At 45.9% G+C, this 23,702-nt stretch overlaps 1 protein-coding gene across 6 annotated transcripts in view; it reads right to left on the bottom strand.

Annotated features, from left to right (window-relative positions):
• LOC140386629 (protein CASP-like) overlaps positions 1 to 23,702 on the bottom strand; it is a 1,158,102-nt gene that overhangs the window by 294,179 nt on the left and 840,221 nt on the right. For 4 of the 6 annotated variants that reach the window (XM_072469114.1, XM_072469116.1, XM_072469115.1 and 1 more), the window contains 2 exons: positions 14,191 to 14,379; positions 5,257 to 5,521 (listed from right to left, as the gene is read on the bottom strand). The exons of 1 other annotated variant lie outside the window; for it this stretch is intronic. In XM_072469114.1, coding sequence (XP_072325215.1) covers positions 5,257 to 5,521; positions 14,191 to 14,379 — 454 coding nt within the window. The remainder of the gene's footprint in view (positions 1 to 5,256; positions 5,522 to 14,190; positions 14,380 to 23,702) is intronic. One more of the 6 variants, XM_072469117.1, reaches the window with a different exon arrangement.

Below are 23,702 nucleotides of genomic sequence, written 5' to 3'. Positions count from 1 at the left end.
GCAGTAAGTGGGACAATGCAGAGATCCGAATATACCCGGACTGGAGCACGGAGGTTGCAAAGCGGAGAGCGGGTTTCAACCGGGCCAAAGCGGCGTTGTACCAGAAAGAAGTGAAATTCGGAATGCTGCAGCCAGCGCGACTGTGGGTCACATACAAGGGCCAACACTATTACTTCGAAAAGCCTGAAGAGGCGTGGACCTTTGTACAAGCCGAAAAGTTGGACTCTAACTGAGGGTTTGTGAGGGTGGGGGGTATGTTTTGGGGTTTGATGTGTGATGGTTGTTGTATATAGGGGGTCAATCCCGCGCAGGAAATGTTACATGGGCTGGGGAAGAGAGACAAGGCCGCTGCGACAGGAGCTGCGCCAGAGAGGGCGGAGCGGGCTTTGGAAAGCGCGGGGTGTTTTCCCGCGCGCGGGAAGGGGAACGAAGGAATGCATATGGATTGGGAGACTCCCACGCGGGCAGGTCAATGGGACGGCGGAGGAAGCCGGGGTCAGTCCCTTTGGGGGACTGGAGGATGAGGGAGGCGTGGACACGGGACTGGCCCAGAAAAGGAGATGGCTAGTCGGCGGGGCGTGGGGGGGGGGGGGGGGGGGGGGGGGGGGGGTGAGAGCCCCTCCAATCCGGCTGATAACGTGGAATGTGAGGGGCCTGAATGGGTCGGTGAAGAGGGCTCGAGTGTTCGCGCACTTAAAGGGACTGAAGGCGGACGTGACCATGCTCCAAGAGACACACCTGAAGGTGGCGGACCAGGTCAGGCTAAGAAAGGGATGGGTAGGACAGGTATTCCACTCGGGACTGGATGCGAAGAATAGAGGGGTGGCAATATTGGTGGGCAAGCGGGTGTCATTTGAGGCCAAGACTATTGTAGCGGACAATGGAGGGCGATATGTAATGGTGAGCGGTAGGCTGCAAGGGACGTGGGTGGTGTTGGTAAACGTATACGCCCCGAACTGGGATGATGCAGAATTCATGAAGCACATGTTGGGGCGCATTCCGGACCTGGAGGTAGTGGCAGGATCCAGCACTGGACCGCTCCAGATCAAGGACGGGACGGAGGCCGGCGGCGGCCAAGGTGCTCAGGGGTTTTATGGATCAGATGGGGGGAGTGGACCCATGGCGGTTTGCAAGGCCGCAGGCCAGGGAATTTTCTTTCTTCTCCCATGTACACAAAGCCTGCTCCCGGATAGATTTCTTTGTTCTGGGTAGGGCGCTCATCCCGAGGGTGGAGGGGACGGAGTATTCAGCTATAGCCGTTTCGGACCATGCCCCGCACTGGGTGGAACTGGAGCTGGGAGAGGAGAGGGACCAACGCCTGTTGTGGCGGCTGGATGTGGGACTGCTGGCGGACGAGGTGGTGTGTGGGACGGTGAGAGGGTGTATCGAAAGGTACTTGGAGGCCAACGACAACGGGGAGGTGCGGGTGGGGGTGGTATGTGAGGCGTTGAAGGCGGTGATCAGGGGAGAGCTAATTTCCATTAGGGCTCATAGGGAGAAGACAGAGGGTATGGAAAGGGAGAGGTTAGTGGGGGAGATTTTGAGAGTGGACAGGAGATACGCAGAGGCCCCGGAGGAAAGATTACTTGGGGAAAGACGACGGCTCCAGACGGAGTTTGACCTGTTGACCACAGGGAAGGCGGAGGCACAGTGGAGGAAAGCGCAGTGGGTGACCTACGAGTATGGGGAAAAGGCTAGTCGGATGCTGGCACACCAGCTCCGTAAGAGGATGGCAGCGAGGGAAATAGGGGGAGTCAAAGATGCAAGGGGAGCCACGGTTCGGAGTGCGACTAAAATAAACGAGGTATTCAAGGCCTTTTATGAAGAGCTGTACAGATCCCAGCCCCCAGCGGGGGAAGAGGGGATGAGACGATTCCTCGATCAGCTCAGATTCCCGAGGGTGGAGGAGCAAGAGGTGGCTGGTTTGGGGGCACCAATTGGGTTGGAGGAGCTGAGCAAGGGTTTGGGGAGCATGCGGCAGGGAAGGCCCCGGGACCGGACGGATTCCCGGTGGAGTTCTACAGGAAGTACGCTGACCTGTTGGCCCCGCTACTGGTGAGGACCTTTAATGAGGCAAGAGAGGAGGGGACCCTGCCCCCGACAATGTCGGAAGCGACAATTTCTTTGATCCTAAAGCGGGACAAGGACCCACTGCAATGTGGGTCGTACAGGCCGCTCGCTCTCGTCAATGTGGATGCAAAGTTGCTGGCAAAAGTGCTGGCCACGAGGATCGAGGACTGTGTCCCGGAGGTAATCCACGAGGACCAGACGGGATTTGTAAAGGGCAGGCAACTAAACACCAATGTGCGGCGGCTCTTAAACGTGATAATGATGCCATCGGAGTAGGGAGAGGCGGAGATAGTGGCAGCTATGGACGCGGAGAAGGCCTTTGACCGAGTAGAGTGGGAGTACCTCTGGGAGGTGCTGCGTAGGTTTGGGTTCGGGGTAGGGTTTATCAATTGGGTTAAACTCCTTTACAGAGCCCCGATGGCGAGTGTAGTGACGAACCGGCGGAGGTCGGAGTACTTTCGACTGTACCGAGGGACGAGGCAGGGGTGCCCCCTGTCCCCCCTGTTGTTCGCATTGGCGATCGAACCATTGGCCATGTCATTGAGGGAGTCTAATAAATGGAGGGGGGTGGTCTGAGGGGGAGAAGAGCATCGGGTGTCGCTATATGCGGATGACCTGTTGCTGTACGTGGCGGATCCAATGGAGGGGATGGTGGAGGTCATGCAGACTCTAAGGGAGTTTGGGGAGTTTTCGGGATATAAGCTCAATGTAGGGAAGAGTGAGCTCTTTGTATTACAGGCGGGGGACCAAGAAAGAGGGATAGGGGACCTACCGCTGAGGAGGGCGGAAGGGAGCTTTCGGTATCTGGGGATCCAGATAGCCAGGAGTTGGGGGACCCTATATAAACTGAATCTGACGAGGTTGGTGGTGCAAATGGAGGAGGATTTCAAAAGATGGGCCATGTTACCGCTCTCGCTGGCGGGTAGAGTGCAGTCGGTCAAAATGGTGGTCCTTCGAGGTTTCTGTTTGTGTTTCAGTGCCTTCCCTTCGTGATCACTAAGGCCTTTTTTTAAGAGAGTAGGCAGGAGTATTATAGGGTTTGTGTGGGCGAATAAGACCCCGAGAGTAAGGAGGGGGTTCCTGGAACGCAGTAGGGACCGAGGAGGGTTGGCGCTGCCAAACCTGGGGAGCTACTACTGGGCAGCAAATGTGGCGATGATCTGCAAGTGGGTTATGGAGGGAGAGGGGGCGGCATGGAAGAGGATGGAGATGGCGTTCTGTAAAGGAACGAGCCTGGGGGCATTGGTGACGGCACCGCTGCCGCTCTCGCCGACAAAGTATACCACGAGCCCGGTGGTGGCGGCAACGCTAAGGATCTGGGGCCAGTGGAGACTGCACCGGGGTGCAATGGGAGCATCGGTGTGGTCCCCGATCAGGGGTAACCACCGGTTTGTCCCGGGGAAGATGGACGGGGGGTTCCAGAGCTGGCATCGGGCGGGGATTGGAAGAATGGGGGACCTGTTCATCGACGGGACGTTTGCGAGCCTAGGGGCACTGGAGGAGAAGTTCGAGTTACCCCCGGGAAATGCCTTTAGATATATGCAGGTGAGGGCTTTTGTGAGGCGACAGGTGAGGGAAGTTCAAGATAGGGTGATCTCGGGTGTATGGGTCGGGGAGGGCAAGGTGTCGGAAATACACCAGGAGTTGAAAGAAGAGGGGGAAGCGCTGGTAGAAGAGTTGAAGGGTAAATGGGAGGGGGAGCTGGGGTAGGAGATCGAGGAAGGTCTGTGGGCTGATGCCCTAGGTAGGGTTAATTCCTCCTCCTCGTGTGCCAGACTCAGCCTGATACAATTTAAGGTGGTCCACAGAGCGCACTTGACTGGGGCGAGGTTGAGTAGGTTCTTTGGGGTAGAGGACAGATGTGGAAGGTGCTCAGGGAGCCCGGCGAACCATGTCCATATGTTTTGGTCATGCCCTGCACTGTAGGGGTTCTGGAGAGGAGGGGCGGGAGCAATATCTCAGGTGGTGAAAGTCCGGGTCAAGCCAAGCTGGGGGCTAGCAATATTTGGAGTAGTGGACGAACCGGGAGTGCAGGAGGCGAAAGAGGCCGGCATTCTGACCTTTACGTCCCTCGTAGCCCGGCGAAGGATCTTGCTAATGTGGAAGGAGGCGAAGCCCCCCAGCCTGGATAAATGATATGGCAGGGTTCATAAAGTTGGAGAGGATTAAATTCGCCTTGAGAGGGTCTGCGCAGGGGTTCTACAGGCGGTGGCAACCGTTCCTAGACTATCTCGCGGAGCGTTAGAGGAAGGTTGGTCAGCAGCAGCAGCAACCTTGGGGGGGGGGCGTCCTGGGAGGGGGGGGGGAGGGGGCGGAGAAAGGGGGGACTGCCTGGGAGGGTGGATGAGCAAGAGATAACATGAAGGGTTGGGGAAACTGGCACGTACGGGTGAGGGCCAGTGTACAAAGCTGTGTAAATATATAGTTTTGCCATGTATATATCTTGCTCTGCGCGTTTTTTGTTACGGGGGTGGGTGGGGGTGGGGGTATTGTTTGTAAGGGAGAAAAATTGTGTTAAAAAAGTTTAATAAATATATATATTTTTAAAAAGCATTGCTGCCTCCCAGCGCGAGAGACCCAGGTATGATTCTGACCTCGGGTGACTGTCTGTGTGGAGTTTGCACCTTCTCTCTGTGTCTATGTGGAGTTCTCCCAGTGTCTGCATGGGTTTCCCCCGGATGCTCTGGTTTCCTTTCTCTCTCGCATACACTAAATGGGCAGCACTTATGGGCAGCACGGTAGCACAAGTGGATAGCACTGTTGCTTCACAGCGCCAGGGTCCCAGGTTTGATTCCCTGCTGGGTCACTGGCTGTGCAGAATCTGCACATTCTCCCCGTGTCTGCGTGGGTTTCCTACGGGTGCTCCGGTTTCCTCCCACAGTCCAAAGACGTGCAGGTTAGGTGGATTGGCCATGCCCTTAGTGACCAAAAAAAGGTTAGATGGGGTTGTTGGGTTACGGGGATAGGGTGGAAGTGAGGGCTTAAGTGGGTCGGTGCAGACTCGATGGGCCGAATGGCCTCCTTCTGCACTGTATGTTCTATGTTCTAAACCTGCTTTTCTGAGATGAGCACTGAGAATTGGGACTTGCACTCATACACCAGTTGAATATTGCCTATCTATTGACTGCTATGTCCAATGCCATGGGCTATTCATTTCAAAGTGAAATACCAGAGCGAGACACTAACCTGTAGTTATGAAACCAGTTGATGACGGTACTGGTTTTCAGATTCAACTGAGCAGCAAGTTCCTCAATAGTTTTTGGAGATGGATATGGCTTTAGCTGGTAAGCTCGCTTCAAAGCTTCTTTCTCTTCAGGGGCCAACACCACTCTGGGCTTCTTCAGATGAACCTGTGGCTGGGGACTGGCACTCTGACTGTAGTCAAGCCCTGCTACTGACGAGTCGCTGCCATGACCGTCACTCACTGAGCTGTGCCGGCGTTTCATGTAGGCTGAAACAACAAAGTTAAAACCTCCAGTTCAGCTTAAAGTTAAAGAAAAAAACATTTACATTTTGCTTTGGGGGAAAAAAATCATCAAGCTGGTATCAGTGCTGGTAAATGGAACATTCATCTATTCAAACACTCATCAAATGTCTCTGGTTTTAAGTGGATTCAGAGGGCTGGAATATCACCTATAAATTGGCACCAAAACTATTTACTCCATCAGATTCAGGATAAGGAGAAGGGTCATTGTTAATTTCATCACTTGTGCACACCCTTTCGCTCGCTCTCTCACGCTCATACACAAAAGCTGTTTTCCTGAGATGATTACGGAAAATTGAGACTTCTTTATATTATACAACCAGTTGAATGCTGTGTTACATTGACATGCTGCATCCAATGCTGTGGGCCATTCATATCTAAAGTGGCATACTGGAAAGGCACTCACCTGCAGTTATGAAACCAGGTACTGGTTAGTCAACTACATAGAAGATAATGACTGCCCAATCTAGATCACTAACTAAACATTGTCTGTGCTATAGCTGATCAATCATGTGATAAAATCATTGTTGGATTAAAATTATAGAACATAGAACAGTACAGCACAGTACAGGCCCTTCGGCCCACGATGTTCTGCCGACCATTTATCCTAATCTAAGATCAACCTAACCTACACCCCTTCAATTTACTGCTGTCCATGTGCCTGTCGAAGAGTCGCTTAAATGTCTCTAATGACTCGGACTCCACCACCTCTGCTGGTAGTGCATTCCACACACCCACCACTCTCTGTGTAAAGAACTGACCTCTGACATCTCCCCTATATCTTCCTCCAATCACCTTAAAATTATGTCCCCTCGTGACAGCCATTTCCACCCTGGGGAAAAGTGTCTGGCTATCCACTCTATCCATGCCTCTCATCACCTTGTACACCTCTATCAAGTCACCTCTCTGCCTTCTTCGCTCCAGTGAGAAAAGCCCTAGCTCCCTCAACCTTTCTTCATAAGACATGCCCTCCAGTCCAGGCAACATCCTGGTAAATCTCCTCTCTACCTTCTCCAAAGCATCCACATCCTTCCTATAATGAGGCGACCAGAACTGGACACAATATTCCAAGTGTGGTCTAACTAGAATTTTATAAAGCTGCAGCAAAACCTCACAGCTCTTAAACTCAATCCCCCTGTTAATGAAAGCCAACACACCATACGCCTTCTTAACAACCCTATCAACCTGGGTGGCAACTTTGACGGATCTATGTATGTGGACCCCAAGATCCCTCTGTTCCTCCACACTTCCAAGAATCCTGTCTTTAACCCTGTATTCGACCTTCCAAAATGAATCACTTCACATTTAACAAGGTCGAACTCCATCTGCCACTTCTCAGCCCAGCTCTGCATCCTGTCAATGTCCTGTTGTAACCTGCAACAACCCTCAACACTATCTACAACTCCCCCAACCTTCGTGTCATCGGCAAACTTACTAACCCACCCTTCCACTTCCTCATCCAAATCATTTATAAAAACCACAAAGAGCAGAGGTCCCAGAACAGATCCCTGCGGGACACCACTGGTCACTGACCTCCAGATGGAATACTTTCCATCCACTACCATTCACTGTCTTCTTTTGGCCAGCCAATTCTGTATCCAGACAGCCAAATTTCCCTGTATCCCATGCCCCCTAACTTTCTGAATGAGCCTGCCATGGGGAACCTTATCCTAGAGTATGCCGTACTGAAATCCATAAACACCACATCCACTGCCTGACCTTCATCAATGTGTCTCGTCACATCTTCAAAGAATTCAATGAGGCTTGTGAGGCATGACCTGCCCCTCACAAAGCCATGCTGACTATCTTTAATCAAACTATGTTTTTCCAAATAATCATAAATCCTATCTCTCAGAATCCTTTCCAATATTTTTTTCACCACAGACGTAAGACTGATGGGTCTGTAATTCCCAGGGATTTCCCTGTTCCCTTTCTTGAACAGGGGAACAACATTTGCCTCCCTCCAATCATCCGGTACTACTCCAGTGGAGAGCGAGGACGCAAAGATCATCGCCAACGGCGCAGCAATCTCCTCCCCCGCTTCCCGTAGTAACCTTGGGTATATCCCGTCAGGCCCAGGGGACTTATCTATCCTGATGCTTTTCAAAATTTGCAGCACATCCTCCTTCTTAATATCAACCTGTTCGAGTCTATTAACCTGGTTCACACTGTTCTCATGGGCAACAAGGTCCCTCTCTCTAGTGAATACTGAAGCAAAGTATTCATTTAGGGCCTCCCCCATCTCTTCAGACTCTAGGCACAAGTTCCCTCCACTATCCCTGATCGGCCCTACTCTCACTTTGATCATCCTCTTATTTCTCACATAAGTGTAGAACGCCTTGGGGTTTTCCCTAATCCTTCCTGCCAGGCCTTTTTCATGCCCCCTTCTAGCTCTCCTCAGTCCATTTTTTAGTTCCTTCCTGGCTACCCAGCTCTTCTTTACATGGTACAGATTATATATATTTCCTTCACGTTAGCCTTCCATTGCTTCACCATGCTGAGGCATTCGGCTTTAAGAATTTGCTTTTAGATGCAGAAATCATGGAAATGTGAGCTGGCATGCAGTGGCCAGAGATGAGGGCAAGAGAAGGCAAATACGAGCAACAAGACAGCAGTTTATGTATGTCACCTTTGATGTGCCTAATCAGTTCAAACTGTTTCATTTCAGGAGTATGATGAATATTGAACAGATAGAGGGGAGAAGTTAGTCTCAGAGGAAACTGCCGAGGTGGACTTGGAATGACAATTAGTGAGAAGGGTTTAAACAGAGAAAGTTCCAGGATATGGAGACTGAAGGCTCTCTAGGGTAAAGCAAAGCAGGGGATACTGTGCAGCAACCAAAAGCAAGAAGCATGCAGGCTACAATGTACGTTAAGACATTACACTGAAGAAAGTTGTAAGAGTAGAGTCTTGCATGTCACATACTTGACAGTTAATGTTCAGTTGAAACAGCCTTGAGGAAAAGAGTGGCAGGTACTCAGAGACTGTGTAGATTAGGAGAATTATAAAGATGGCAAGAAATTTCTGCATATCGGATGCCTACCAAGTACAATTTCGCAAATAACCCCAGGCACAGAATGACTTCCTAACTGTACTATATACACAGCCTAGATGTATCTCTGAGAGCAAAGGCAGGGGAGGATGTTACTCGAGATACCTGTACGTTATACAAAGAACAAAGAAATGTACAGCACAGGAACAGGCCCTTCGGCCCTCCAAGCCCCAATCTTCTACACTTCCTGGGTCCGTATCCCTCTATTCCCATCCTATTCATGTATTTGTCAAGATGCCCCTTAAATGTCACTATCGTCCCTGCTTCCACCACCTCCTCCGGTAGCGAGTTCCAGGCACCCACTACCCTCTGCGTAAAAAACTTGCCTCGTACATCTACTCTAAACCTTGCCCCTCTCAGCTTAAACCTATGCCCCCTAGTAATTGACCCCTCTACCCTGGGGAAAAGCCTCTGACTATCCACTCTGTCTATGCCCCTCATAATTTTGTAGACCTCTATCAGGTTGCCCCTCAACCTCCTTCGTTCCAGTGAGAACAAACCGAGTTTATTCAACCGCTCCTCATAGCTAATGCCCTCCATACCAGGCAACATTCTGGTAAATCTCTTCTGAACTCTCTCTAAAGCCTCCACATCCTTCTGGTAGTGTGGCGACCAGAATTGAACACTATACTCCAAGTGTGGCCTAACTAAGGTTCTATACAGCTGTAACATGACTTGCCAATTCTTATACTCAATGCCCCGGCCAATGAAGGCAAGCATGCCGTATGCCTTTGTGACTACCTTCTCCACCTGTGTGCCCCTTTCAGTGACCTGTGGACCTGTACTCCTAAACTCAGTAATAAACTGCAAACTACCCTCAATAAATCTGCAGTGATCACTAATGCTTGAGTAAGGCCAATTTCTCTCAAATGGAATTCTTTATGACATGCTTCTGAGTCATAGAATGACATATTAATGCAAATATTATCATTCATTAATGCGTTTACATGTGCTGGTCATGCCATGATCCTGGTAGAGATATAAACTTTTAAAAAATCAATATGGAAATAGGCATCGCAGGCAAAACCAGCATTTAGTGCCCATCCATAATTGCCCTCGAGCCGTCACCTTAAAAAACTACAGCCCACGTGGTGAAGGTGTTTCCACAGTACTGAAAAGGAAGGAGTTCCAGGATTTGGACCCACTGATGATGTCCTAATTAGGATGGTCTGTATCTTTTTACAATCCCCTCATAAATTCAGATGTCACTCGGAAGGCTAGTATTTATTGTCCAATCTTAATTGTCCTTCAGAAGACTGTAGGAAGCTTATAGGTGATAGTGTTTCCATTCATGGAAGTGGATGGAATTGCAATTTATCAACGCCAAAACCAGTGGGGCTGGTTTAGCTCAGAAGGATAGGCAGCTGGTTTGTGATGCAAAACAAGGCCAGCAGCGCGGGTTCAATTCCCGTACCAGCTGATATTCTGAATTCTCCCTCAGTGTACCCGAACAGGCGCCGGAATGTGGCGACAAGGGGCTTCTCACAGTAACTTCATTGCAGTGTTAATGTAAGCCTACTTGTGACAATAAAGGTTATTTATAAAACACCTGTAAAAGTTGCATGTAATTAGAAGTAGAATTTGATTAAGCAATGGCTCTGCAGAGCACTGGGAGGCTGACTTAAGGATGGCCTCAGACTGGTTCGAAAGCTTTGTGCATTTCCTTGAGTGACAATGCAGCAATGCAAGAACCATCTACCAAATCACTCTGGGCAGGGCTTTAAACTAAAAAGTCCTAACCAGAAGCATGCTGTCCTGAGTGACCACGTGGTGATGAGATCCAAGTCCCAGCCATAGTGGTCGGCCACATCATCCATTATAGGTCAGCCTTGCTCAGTAAGCAAATGATCACATTATTTTACAAACTATCCCTGAAAATTCTCAAGAGGCCTGTGGACCCCAGTTTAAGAATCATTGCTGCGCGCATGTGAAATTACAGGCAACTATATATTGTTTTTCAGATGTGTACTGCAACACGTGTAATGCGCATGATGAAATACACGCATAACATGTATTAAACCCAATTTGTAACACAAATTATAATCAAATCACAACATACGGGTTCTGTGATGTGTAAACGTGTGCTACAATAATCTTGTAATACATTTGCTATAATAAACCGGCATTGTTCAAATGAACCAAGAAAGGACTTACAGTTATGTTCTCGCGGTCAATACATGTTTTTTGAAAGCGAGATATTCATGTTTGATTTTGGAGGCAACTGTTTGGTTTTCAGGGGCTCCTTAGTTCTAAAGAGTTAAGTTAGAAACCAAACTGTTCTCGAAACAGGAATTCGCAAACATTCTCTATGCCACCATTAAAGGATATTAAAGAAACAAGAGACTTGGTGCTGGGAGGACAGCCAAGAATCCAAAAAGAATTAAACAGTTTTCCTTCATTCACCCCTCTGACCCTACACGCAACCCTTTGGCCACCTCCAGTGGCTGATTTTAAAGCCTGATATCAAGGCCTGGAATGTTGGGTTCTCCTGGATCGACTAGACCCCCACCTTTCTCCCCACATCAAAACTTTTTTTTAAAAATGAAAATGGACACAATGACAGTCCGAAGATGTAAACTAATGCTTTGACAGCAGAAACATCACAAGAAAAATCTAAGGTTAACAGGAAAAAATGGATGTCCCCCACAATATTTTTTCTCTCTCTGTCCCAGATCTCTCTTCTTTCAACTTTACTCCCAAAATAATTTATTCAACAAATAGAAGGGAGGAAGAAAGCCATTGGAAAGGATTTAACTTTTTTCTTTGGTTATTGGGATGGTGAGATTGTTGTTCCAGCAGTGGTTTGTAAACTTGGAAGCCAAGCCCTGAAGGAGGGTTTCAGATTTCATAGAATTTACAGTGCAGAAGGAGGCCATTCGTCCCATCGGGTCTGCGCCGGCTCTTGGAAAGAGCACCCTACCCAAGGTCAACACCTCCACCCTATCCCCATAACCCAGTAACCCCACCCAACATTAAGGGCAATTTGGAACACTAAGGGCAATCTATCATGGCCAATCCACCTAACCTGCACATCTTTGGACTGTGGGAGGAAACCGGAGCACCCGGAGGAAACCCACGCACACACGGGGAGGATGTGCAGACTTTGCACAGACAGTGACCCAAGCCGGAATCGAACCTGGGACCCTGGAGCTGTGAAGCAATTGTGATATCCACAACGCTACCGTGCTGCCCATGTAAAAATATTTTTTTTAAAGTTGGGAAATCATTTGCATAAATAAATAAAATAAGCTGCAAGTCTCTCTCTTTGGCCCTGAGGCCATCTTCCCCCGCCCCCCCCCCTCAGTCCCGCACATACTCATTCACACTTTCTCTCAACAGACTAATTCTCCCTCTCACATTTCCTCTCTTACAGACACAGCCGGAGCAGCTGCCTGCACTATATCTTGATTCTCCATCTTTCCTGTCTTTCCCGTGCTGCTGCTCCAGCTCCTCAAAACACAAGTGCCCTCTCTCCCCCAATCATAGATTCCGTCCCTGGAGCAGCAGCAAGATCGAGAGACAGGGGACCTGAGGCTGAAGCAGCCAGCAGAGGAGACACAGAATCTGTAATTGGAGAAGCGGTTCCACATAGATTCTGTCCCTCTCACATTTACTGCTCCTCCAGTCAAACACTGCATGGTTTTCCCAATCTCAACAAGATGCCTGTGCCTGCAATAGTTCCGCCCAGGACCATGGAGGAGCGATAAATGTAACGTAATATTGGACGGGGTAACCTTTCTTGATTTTTTTTACCCCAGTCATTTTCTTGCAGGCTACTTGTGATGTTTTGAAGATGAATTTGCCTTGCATTTTGAACCATGTTATGATGTCATGGAATTCCATCTTGTTACAGGGTAATTACATTTGCTAACCTAATGTCCAGTTTAATTGTAAAAAAAACAAATATATTAAATTATATTATTACAATGACAATAACTACTGACTATTCAATATTTGAGTGATAATTAGTTAATTTGCTCTTGGGAAATAGGTGACACTGGCAAACCAGTGTCTCTGCCAATCCCCGGTGGCATTAAATGTCAACAATATGATCAGACGAGGAGCTGGCAGCTTCTCGTCCATGAATGAACCAATCAGGTTTTTATGACACCAGGAGTTTTCCAGCTTATTTTTCTTCTGCCAGCCCACAAATGACTAGATTTATTGCATTCAATTTCACAACTTGCTATCATCAGATCTGAGCTCACAGCCACAAGATTATAACTGTAGGGCAACCAGAGGAAAAACCAAATAATAAAAACATATATTTTGAGTGTCTTTGACACTTTTAAAACAAAAGTAACATAATTCCCACAGATTATTACTGGTCAAGTTTATTGCAGATAGTTATGCTTTGCTTCTTTATATTTTTTTTAAAAAAGTAATTCACCTCCCATTTTTCACCTCCCACCTTTTCTTAACACACTATTCCCCTGCAGCCAAGTTAGATAGCCCCAATTCTGTGCTACAGAAGTGACACTGGGTGAACAACAGTGAGCAAATATCTACCACAACCAGTCCAGTAGGTGGCACTCCCTCACTTCTCAACAGTTTTACAAATTAAGGCGGCAGTTCACACTGGTCAGGTAAAAATGTACATTATACCTGAAAACAAATACGTTTGCTCAATGTGTGAATGCCGTTTTTTTAATCCTGTCAAAGAAGAATTATAGCCATCCACTGATTTAAAAAAACACACTCATCTCTAATTTCACTTCCAAAAGTTTAATTGTTGAAAATTTAGAATTGAATTCTTTGCCCCTTGCTAAATACAAAAGGATCATGAAAATGGAATGGTTTTTTGATTGAGAAGCATTGATGAATTCTCTTATTTCAATAGTCAGCATTTCAAATCTGCAAAACTTCAGAGATGTCAACTTAGAAAAGGCATGGGCTTAATTGTAAAGCCGCACTGCAAAAGGACATTTAATGCTCGCACTGACAATGGCACAATCGTTTCTGTTTGTTCAGAATACAGTAGGCACTAAGTAGTTGCTATGCCAATTAGTTGAAGAGACCACAAGTTCAAATTATATTTTCCTACAGACACTCCTGGCAAAAAATCTTTTTCTTACATGGAAATTTAGCAGTCCAATGTCTGTGTTTGAAACTTCATCAAATTAGAAACACTAAATTTGAGCAGCAAAGTCATGTTTAAGGTATATTTTTGAATAAGGGATCACTCACTAATTGAACAATTTCTTCCTTCCCCTTACACCTGGGAGGCTGGAGTGTCACGTGCCTTGAAGAGCTCCTTGGTGACTGGCTCGGAATGGGTCTGAGGTATATAATTAGTGATCCGAGGGTGCCTATCCTTGAATAATGTATACTCCAATTGTGGCCCAAACTATGCTGGTTTTGTGATCATCAGCTAACTTTATTGTTGCATTTACGAACCTAAAAGCCCCAAAGTCCAAGGAAGCAGATTAAATTTAACGGATATTTTCACCAAAATATGAAAAAGTTACCATTTCATGGCCATAAACAATGGAGAATGCAAAAAGCATAGTAAACAGTCTGTGACTTAATATTGTAACAAAGGACTGGTCCACTAAAGTTCAGTTTAAGATGTTGATTCATTTACCTTTCTTTTCCATTCGTTTCATGTCCATCAGCTTCTCAACATTGCTTGGGTCATTGAGCCAGAGCTGCATGCGGACAAAAGGCTCCCTTCCCTTCAGGCTCAGCTTGTGCCAGGGTTTGGGCCGTGCCAGCAGATCAGACACGGAACCTTGTGTCAGGCCAAGGATGGTCTCTCCAAACAGACGTTGGCCTGTTCGTGGGACACAGAAAACAATCAGCCTACTGAGGCACAAAGCTACATTTTACCAGTTATACAAAAACATTTCGCAGTTTTATATTGAAAATTCTTAAATCAAAACAGGACTTTTGTCAGAATTGGGAAGGAGGTTGTAGGAGCTGTTACGTTATCTCAGTTGTATCCCATTTCCACCATTAGTGTAGCTAGTAAGTGACTATGGGAAAGATAATGCCTGTCAAAATAAACAAAGCACCAGCTCAAAATGCGCGCTGACACAATGTTACTGTTGAATGTTATATCAATAAAGTAATATTATAAACATGGGTTGATCATTCTCTGCAGAAGCTTGGAATGCAATGAGCTTGTATCACCACACATCTCTGCTGCCTGCTCCATCCAATATCATTGCACCACCATTACTATCTACTCCAGTTGTATCACCACACATCTCTGCTGCCTGCTCCATCCAATATCATTGCACCACCATTACTATCTACTCCAGTTGATTGACCGAGATTTCTGCAGACTAGCAATTCAGAGTTTGGATGGGTGCCCAAAATAAAACCACCGACAGTACAATACCTCAAACCTGAACACCAGTGCTGTCTGAAACCCGGACATGATTTTATGGCCCGTGCAATAATTTTAAGTCACAGAATTTACAGGGCAGAAGGAGGTCATTCGGCCCATCGAGTTTGCACCGGCTGTTGGAAGGAGCATCCCTACATAAGCCCACGCCTGCACCCTATCCCCTTAACCCCATAACCCCACCCAACCTTTTTTGGACACTAAGGGCAATTTAGCATGGCCAATCCACCTAACCTGCCCATCTTTGGATCGTCGGAGGAAATCGGAGCACCCGGCGAAAACCCAAGCAGACACGGGGAGGATGTGCAGACTCCGCACAGACAGTGACCCAAGCAGGGAATCGAACCTGGGACCCAGGAGCTGTGAAGCAACTGTGCTAACCACTGTGCTACCATGCTGCCCTGAGGAAACAACATCAAAGGGCTTGTCCTATTAGATAAGTGAAAAAACACACTGGCTTGTTCGAAGAGTTGCTGCTAAGATGCAGCAGCGTGCAGAGTAGTTTTATCCACTTCACTCGCCTGACATTGCCCATACACCAAGTGGTCGGACCGATCTTTGACCCCCACCTGGTCCAGCTTGGCCTGATCTACCCAACCTGACCGCAAAGGAGCACCCAACCCATCCCCAATGGCTAACATAATGCATAACTCTGTGCAGGTTAAAAAAATAAAGCCTGTCAGATCCAGCTTTGTTAGCATCAACAGGGAAGACAGGTGAAGCTCTTTGGCAGAAAGGTGCTTGAGAGTGTCTCAAAACTCAAATGGATAGAAAACATTTCAATGTGTAGTCCAAAGAAACTTATTCTCGTGATTTCATGTGTCCCAATAGTAATTGAATTAAGGTTCTGATTTAATTTTGAAAACCAGCAAGATTCAAAATCTGGCGTGGACTTGATCTGGAGGTTGCGGGCTTTGAGACACTCTATTTGCATATAAAAAAATGAGTTACAATCATAAGAGACATGAAAGGTGAAATCCAATAGCCCCCAAAGATGGGTAAGGGATTATGACATGCAACTGACTTGTGCCAGTTGACTGTGATACTGGCAAAATGCCAATATTGTGTTGCCTGCCCATATCAATGGTTCCAGCGTCTGGCCAGCACCAACTATTGACTGGTCACATCCGCAGGGGATCAATCCTGGGAGTGGCAAGCGTCACTTAAAGTTAGCCTGTTTGTTTAAGGGGAAGGTGTCTTGATGCTGGCAGTCATGTATAAGTGACATTGAATAATGGCACAATATGGGAGAGCGAGCTTCAAGAATTCTGAACTGAACTGGAAGCCATGATGGAGGAGGTGGGAAGTAGAATCAATGTTCTGTATCTGCAGGGGGGCGGGGGGCGGGGGGGGGGGGCCCAGAACCCTGTTGAAAAGGCAATGGGAGCTGACAGCCACGGAGCTTAATGCCAGCAGTACAGCCCTGAGGATTTGGATGCAATGCTGCAACAAGTCCAATGATCTCACAAGAGTAGGCAAAGTCAGTGAATGCACCTTCCAAATGTTTATCTCATTAATTGCACTACTGAACTGCTCAATTCACTCCACCCCTCTCATTCACCTATCAATAATCTATGTCAGGACTCTCATACTCTATCACAATCTACATATTTAGTACTGCTGCAAGTCTCACATGCACATCTCATAGGTTGCATTCACTGTCAGCTCTTCAACCATGACAGCTACAGCAGATTGCACCACACTCACTGACATACTTCCCTCTCTCTTGCAAGACAAGGTGGTGTACATTCAGAGACAGCAAGAGCTAATAGTGGGGAGCAGGAGCAACTGCCTTTCCTGATCCTCATGCAGGAGACTGTGCTGGCCACTACTGCAGGAAGACTGCTGAAGCAGTGACCAGTGGCAGACCTGAAATTATAGAAGGTGACTGTAGCTTCTTGCCTATCTTTTCTTATCAAAACCCACTGTCCCCTCCTCTTACAATCTCTTCTCATTCAAAAGCTGCATCCCTGACTTCTCGCCTTTCCCTACACTACAAGCTTACTCACGTGTCTTTCTCCTTTCTAATATCAAAACTGTATACTCATTCTGGCAGTGGAGGAATAGCAAGTAGATAGCAACAACAAAGACACATCAACACTCAATTTAACACTAGTAGTCACCAATTCAGGTACTGACACTATGCGTAATTTAGAGGATAGCATGGTGGTGCAATGTGCACCCGGTGAGATACTGGACATAAGTGGACTGCAGTTAAGGCAGGGGTCAAGGATAGCGCAGCTGCCAGTTTGCCAGAGTGCAAGGTTGCACATGAGTTCTGCTGCCTGCAATCCTGGTGAAACTCTGCATCAGTTATGTAACAATGGACGGTAACCGTAAAATATTGCATATATGTCCAGTTCCAGCCTGCAGAAGCCATCATGGGTCATGGTTACCTTGACAGTCACTGGCAATGTCATTCTTACCCTGCTCTGAGGTTTTACCTGTGGCTGCAGCAAGTGGCAGATTTGTGTGAGGACATTCTTACTGACGTGTAGATGTCACAACCACTGTTCCTTGCTGAGGTTCAGGTAGAAAAATCGGAACCTGAGCACTGCGAGAGCATGTCACCAGCTGGTGAGAGACCTATAGCAAATTGCTCTGCTCTGCATGGTCATTGTCCATTCTCCAAGTTATGTTGTATTCCAAGGGGAATGGCTAGTGTACCCACATCTGAAACAACTGGTTTCTGTAGAAGCATTGAAGGCAGCAACTGCTGCAAATGATCCCAATTAAGTGTCCATGTAAGGGTCCCTCCAGTTTGTTCCCTGTTTAGTCCCGTATTTCCCCTTAATTTTTTTTTTTTTTGCTGTTACATTTTTTGACCTACAGATGATTTATTGACATGTGTCTTGAAGGTAACCTGCATCTTTAGCTCAAGCCAAAACAATGGCCTATATCTTTAAATCAAGGAGGAAGAATCCTGGAGGCATCAGTGATGACTCGCTTTGATTGATTTGGTTGATGGCTAATGAATGGGCCAGGAGGCTATGCCCTGCTTGACAACAAGCAGTGAGTGGATCTGTTCACGCTAAAATAGTTTAGGGACATGAAGAGGTTTCAGTTTTACTTTGGCAGCTAAGAGAGGAAATCTCTCTTTTCCCACTCTTTTCCTGCAGAAAGACAGTGTTTTCTGAACTGCCAAAAAGCCTAGATCTGTTTACAGAAGAAACATTACAGGCTGTGCAGGAAAGGTTCAGAATCCAATAATTCTCTCCAGAAAAGGCTGTGCAAGGAGAGACCAGAACCTGATAACACTCTGTCTAAGAACAAGCTGTTGTGAAGCCAGAGGAATCTCCCAGAAAAACTGAGTAAGATATACTGCTAAACTGCAAAGAAGATCATTACAGGCTGTAGGCCAGAGACTTTAAACTACACTCATACGACGAAGAAGGTGCACTGAAGACCTCATCATCTGAAGAACTTGTACCTTTTTACCTTAAACCGTATTATTTTTACCCCTTTCCACCCCTGTGTGTGTGTGTGTGTTGGGGTGGGGGGGGGGTGGTAGAGGGGGTGGCAATCAAAGGAGGTAGTTGGTTAGCTTGCTTGTTATCCAGCTGTAGTTACTGCATGTTTCAACTTTATTCCTGTTAATACATAAACAGTAATTGTTTTTCAACTTACTAACCTAGTGACTGTAATTAGTGAATAGCCAAAGATCTTGTGTATTTTCAGAAGAATAAGAATTATTGGTTGAATCACTTGTGTTGTGACGGCCGGACTAGTGGTGCTGGAACTGACCGCGCACTGGCCCAGGGTGCTGAAACATATTTTGGGGCTTGGGTCCAGGATTTTTGGAAGCTTAGCTGCTGAATTTGGGTTACAGTATGAATTAAAGAGAGACACTAGGTTTATAGTGAGATATAACAGATGGCTCTGGAAGCTGCTAAGCATTTTCGTAAGCTGGAGTTTATTTATAAGAATTTCACAAGGACAAGCTAGTCGAACTGACAGGTGAATTAAAAATGGAGGTATCAGCGAGAACTAGAAAGGTGGAGATAATTGAAGCAATTGCTCAACATTTAAATTTGAAAGAAATGCGAGGAACACAGGGAGCCCACGAGGTAGTGTAGCATCAGAGATATTTTCTGGCAGGGATATTGAGCTGGAGAAACTCTGGTTACAGTTAGAGCATGAAAGGGAACTACAAAGAATATAAATGGAGATGGAGCAAAAAGAAATGGAGATGGAAATAAGGAGAGAGAAAAAAGAAAGGAGGGGAACAATAAAAAGAGAGACTTCCAGCTTAAGGTCCTTCAAATGAGTGGGAAGCTGCCAGAAACTAAGGGGTGCTTAATCCTCGAACGAAACACAATGGCGATATATTAAATTTATATAGGCCCTCCCAAAATTTGATGATGAGGAGGTAGAAACCTGTTTTCTATGGCTTTTAAGTAAACAGCAACCCAAATGGAGTGGCTGAGAGAAAAGTGGACGTTACCAATGCAGAGTAACTGACGGGGCAAGCACAGGAAGCTTATGTTTCACTGTCAGAGCAGGAGTCTGAGTCTCACAATTACGACATGGTAAGAAGGGCTATTCTAGATGCATATGAATTGGTTGCCAAAGCACACCGTCAAATGTTTCGGAATTTAAGGAGACAGCCGGGACAGATTTATACAGAATTTGAAAGGGTTAAGCAGAACAATTGTGATAAGGGTGTAGAGCATTGGGAGTTGAAATAACCTGTGAGGCGCTGAAAGGTCATTCTCTCAGAGGAGTCATTCTCCACCTCCTATAGTAAGAACCCATGTCGAAGACCAGAGGATGAAGACAGCTGGGCAAACAGCAATTATGGCTGACAATTGGATGATGGTACTGTGTCTGAATCTGAATAATAGAATGCAGCAATTGCACATTTAACTGAGCACTGTCTAAGTATTGGGCTTAGTAATCTTTCCAAAGAAATATCCCCAGTGAAAGCTCGAGTGCTCACTTTCTGAATAAAAGTGAAACAACATATGACCAATGAGTGAAATTAACAAACGGATGCAAATCTAATTTCTTATGGTTATTCCACTTTTAAATCAGAGTACTATTAATAATACTCTGTTCAGACTACGTTCCTGAATATCAACCTGACCATTTGCTCTTAACATTCAAGCAGTAATTGTATTAGACACAAAGATAGATTTTCAACTAGTGTTGGTGATTGACTGCTTGAATTTCACTTCTCTGAAATCAATGGGAATCAAGGGGCAGCACGGTAGCCTTGTGGATAGCACAATTGCTTCACAGCTCCAGGGTCCCAGGTTCGATTCCGGCTTGGGTCACTGTCTGTGCGGAGTCTGCACATCCTCCCCGTGTGTGCGTGGGTTTCCTCCGGGTGCTCCGGTTTCCTCCCACAGTCCAAAGATGTGCAGGTGAGGTGGATTGGCCATGATAAATTGCCCTTAGTGTCCAAAATTGCCCTTAGTGTTGGGTGGGGTTACTGGGTTATGGGGATAAGGTGGCGGTGTTGACCTTGGGTAGGGTGCTCTTTCCGGGGGCCGGTGCAGACTCGATGGGCCGAATGGCCTCCTTCTGCACTGTAAATTCTATGATAAGAGAACATGCAGTTCCTTGAATCGGCTGATCCACTGTGCCAATTTTACATTCAGGCAGCAAGGTGAAAAGCTCTCTCAAAACATCAGCTAAGGCAGAAGTTTACCCATTTACAAATCAACCACACATGATGGAAGGGACTTACTTTTTTCCACAGCCATTTTTAAATCCTGCAATCATTCAATGGTTTTAAGGAAAATAAACAGTCCAGTGCCAGTGGATCATTACCAACACAAATTGACAATTCAGTACAATGCATCAGACTGGGCAAGTTCTAAAGTAGCAACAGACCAGTGCTTTCTAGTGATTTTTCATGAAGAAACCACGTGTAGCCAATGAAATGACCATCTAAATGCAGGGTTTAGCATTTGCCAAGAGCAACAGGTAGCTGTGCCCCTCCATGAGAATAGATTTTGTAGCATTGCTGGCACGCATGACAGGGTCACTCACTATTCGCAGGATCACCAGGCCTTGAACATAAAAATCAAGGTGTGACACCAGTGAAGTACCGAGGAAATACAGCACTGTTGGAGGTGTCATCTTTTGCGTGAAATAGAACATCAAGGCCTCATTTGCCTTCTCTTGTGGATGTAAAAGATCCGATGGCACTATATTAAAGAACGGGAGTTAGTACCAGTGACCAGGCTATTATTTATCCCTCGATCAACACTACGGATACAATTTACCTGGTCACGATCACATTTGTGATTGTGGGAGTTTGCTGTACATAAATTTTAGCTGCTGCATATCCTACATTGCAACAGAGACTAGATTTCAAAAGGACTTAATTGACTGTGAGTGCTTTCAGACATAGTGGATGACATGAGATGCGCTAGAGAAATGCAAGTCTTAAAACATTTTTTGCTGATCATTTGCATCATGTAGAACAGTTCAGGAAGCTGTGCTTATTTTCTCTTTGGCAATTGACTTTGAAGTGACCTAATTACTGTTTTCAATGTGACAAAGAAAATCATCAATCATTCAAGAAAATTGTTCACTATGGTGAAGGGTTCATAATGAAGGGTAAAATCTAGGGCATCAAGCGTAGGGGCAGTCGGCCAGGTTGTGTTCACATTGAGGGCAACAGAACAAGTTGCCAAAAAGACCAGTGAAGCAAACATCATAATTGCAGTCAGGAAGCAATGAGACATAGTTACAGAGATTAAAATTGAAAAAGGAATCATGGAGAAAACTAAGAAACAGGTTTATTTGATAAAACGTAATGAGCTTATTGGGTGAATCTCTTTTTGGTGTTCCTAAAAACTCTTACATTCCAAAAAAGGACTAATGTTTACAAGATCACATTTCTTGAAGCAAGCAAAGCTGTGAACTTTTCATGAACTACTTTTAAGTGATCTTTGATCTTAATCTTATTTAAATTTGACTGTTTTCAGCAGTGGTCACTGCCAAGTGATGAAAACAAAAATTCCCCATCAGAGAAAAAAAATGGGGGAAAGGAAAATCAGAAAAGGAACACAAAGGGGAAAGTGAAAGCATCAATAATGCCCTTTTCCAAGACAGCTTTTAGCAAGGGCATGTTCCAAAGTTCTCATTACAGCCAACATTTTGCCCGTCTCACCAGAAGTAACGTTACATAAATAAACGCCAGTAGATCGAACTTTACTTACAAAACCGACAATTGTTTGCTGTTCCTAACAATTTTGAAATGAGATTTGTCTAAAACAGAAAGCTCATTGTTGTTCTCCCATTGTTCTTAAACAGCTAGATTCAAAGCTGGACTACTTTTCCCCATGGTCATTGGCTAAAGAGTTTTCTTGCTTTTATTGTGAAGCAAAAAGTGATCAGATGACTAAGACACTATTTTTAGTTCCTTCTTAATGACTATGTGAACTTCTTTTGACCGGTAATCGCTGTACAGTTTGCATTTCAGATATGATCTGTTCTGAATGTTGATGAGTTCCAGAGGAACTGTTTTTCAGTTCCCAAAGATAAAAAGTGTTGGAACAATCTACACAATACCTTCTCTTTGTTATTTCCTGGGGAATAAACCCTTGTGCAGCTCATGTTTTCACCACATCTTCCATTCATCTACTGTGGAATCCCTGGGCCCATTGCTATCAGAAGCACATTTCAGTAAGCCAGTGGTTTGAGCTGCTGCTAATCATAGCCTAAGGCTGTGTATGGCCCCATTTCCAAGGGCAGCAAATATATTCAGAGTAAGAAAAGAAATTCAAATACAGCTTTCCATTGTTTATTTTCAGAAAATGCACGTCAATGCACCCTGATTTTCACATATATGTTCAATATTTTCATGGTACAGGTATTTGGTTTTGATTGTACAATTCAACGGCAGATTCAACTTTGCTTATATAATGTATATGTTCACACACATACATAAACATATACAACAGATCTCAATTACTTGCCAGCATTCATCATCAAACCAAGGAATAAAAATATGCAAATTGAAAAGTAAAATGTTATCACAATTTACTGTGCCTGAATAAGGCAGGTCAATCACTGTAGCTAATTTTTTTAAATATAGAATCCCTACAGTGCAGGAGGCCATTTGGCCCATCGGGTCTCCACCGATCCTGCAAAAGACCACCCTAACTAAGCCCAATACCCACCCTTTCCCTATAAACCCACCCAAATAAGGGCAATTTTAGCATGGCCAATCCGCACATCTTTGGACTGCGGGAGGAAATTGGAGCACCCGGAGGAAACCCACACAGGCACGGGGAGAATGTGTAAACTCCACACAGTCACCAGAGGTCGGAATCAAAGTCGGGTCTCTGGTGCTATGAGGCAGCAGTGCTAACCACTGTGCCATGTTGTTTAGTTATATAGCCTGAATAAATTCATTCAGATAACATCCCAATTAATGGGCTCTATCTGGAAGATTCTGGCTTTAAAGATCTCTTTAAAGGCCTCCCAACAGCCAGTGGGAAATAGAGGAGCAGATAGGTAGACAGATTTTGGAAAAGAGTAAAAACAAGAGGGTTGTGGTGATGGGAGACTTCAACTTCCCCAATATTGACGGGGACTCACTTAGTGCCAGGGGCTTAGACGGGGCAGAGTTTGTCAGGAGCATCCAGGAGGGCTTCTTAAAACAATATGTAGACAGTCCAACTAGGGAAGGGGCGGTACTGGACCTGGTATTGGGGAATGAGCCCGGCCAGGTGGTAGATGTTTCAGTAGGGGAGCATTTCGGTAACAGTGACCACAATTCAGTAAGT

The sequence above is a fragment of the Scyliorhinus torazame genome, chromosome 12 (assembly GCF_047496885.1).
Source record: "Scyliorhinus torazame isolate Kashiwa2021f chromosome 12, sScyTor2.1, whole genome shotgun sequence".
NCBI classification, from domain to species: Eukaryota; Metazoa; Chordata; class Chondrichthyes; order Carcharhiniformes; family Scyliorhinidae; genus Scyliorhinus; species Scyliorhinus torazame.
Note: the sequence above shows the minus strand (reverse complement) of the source record. Positions and strands in the feature narration are given on the sequence as shown.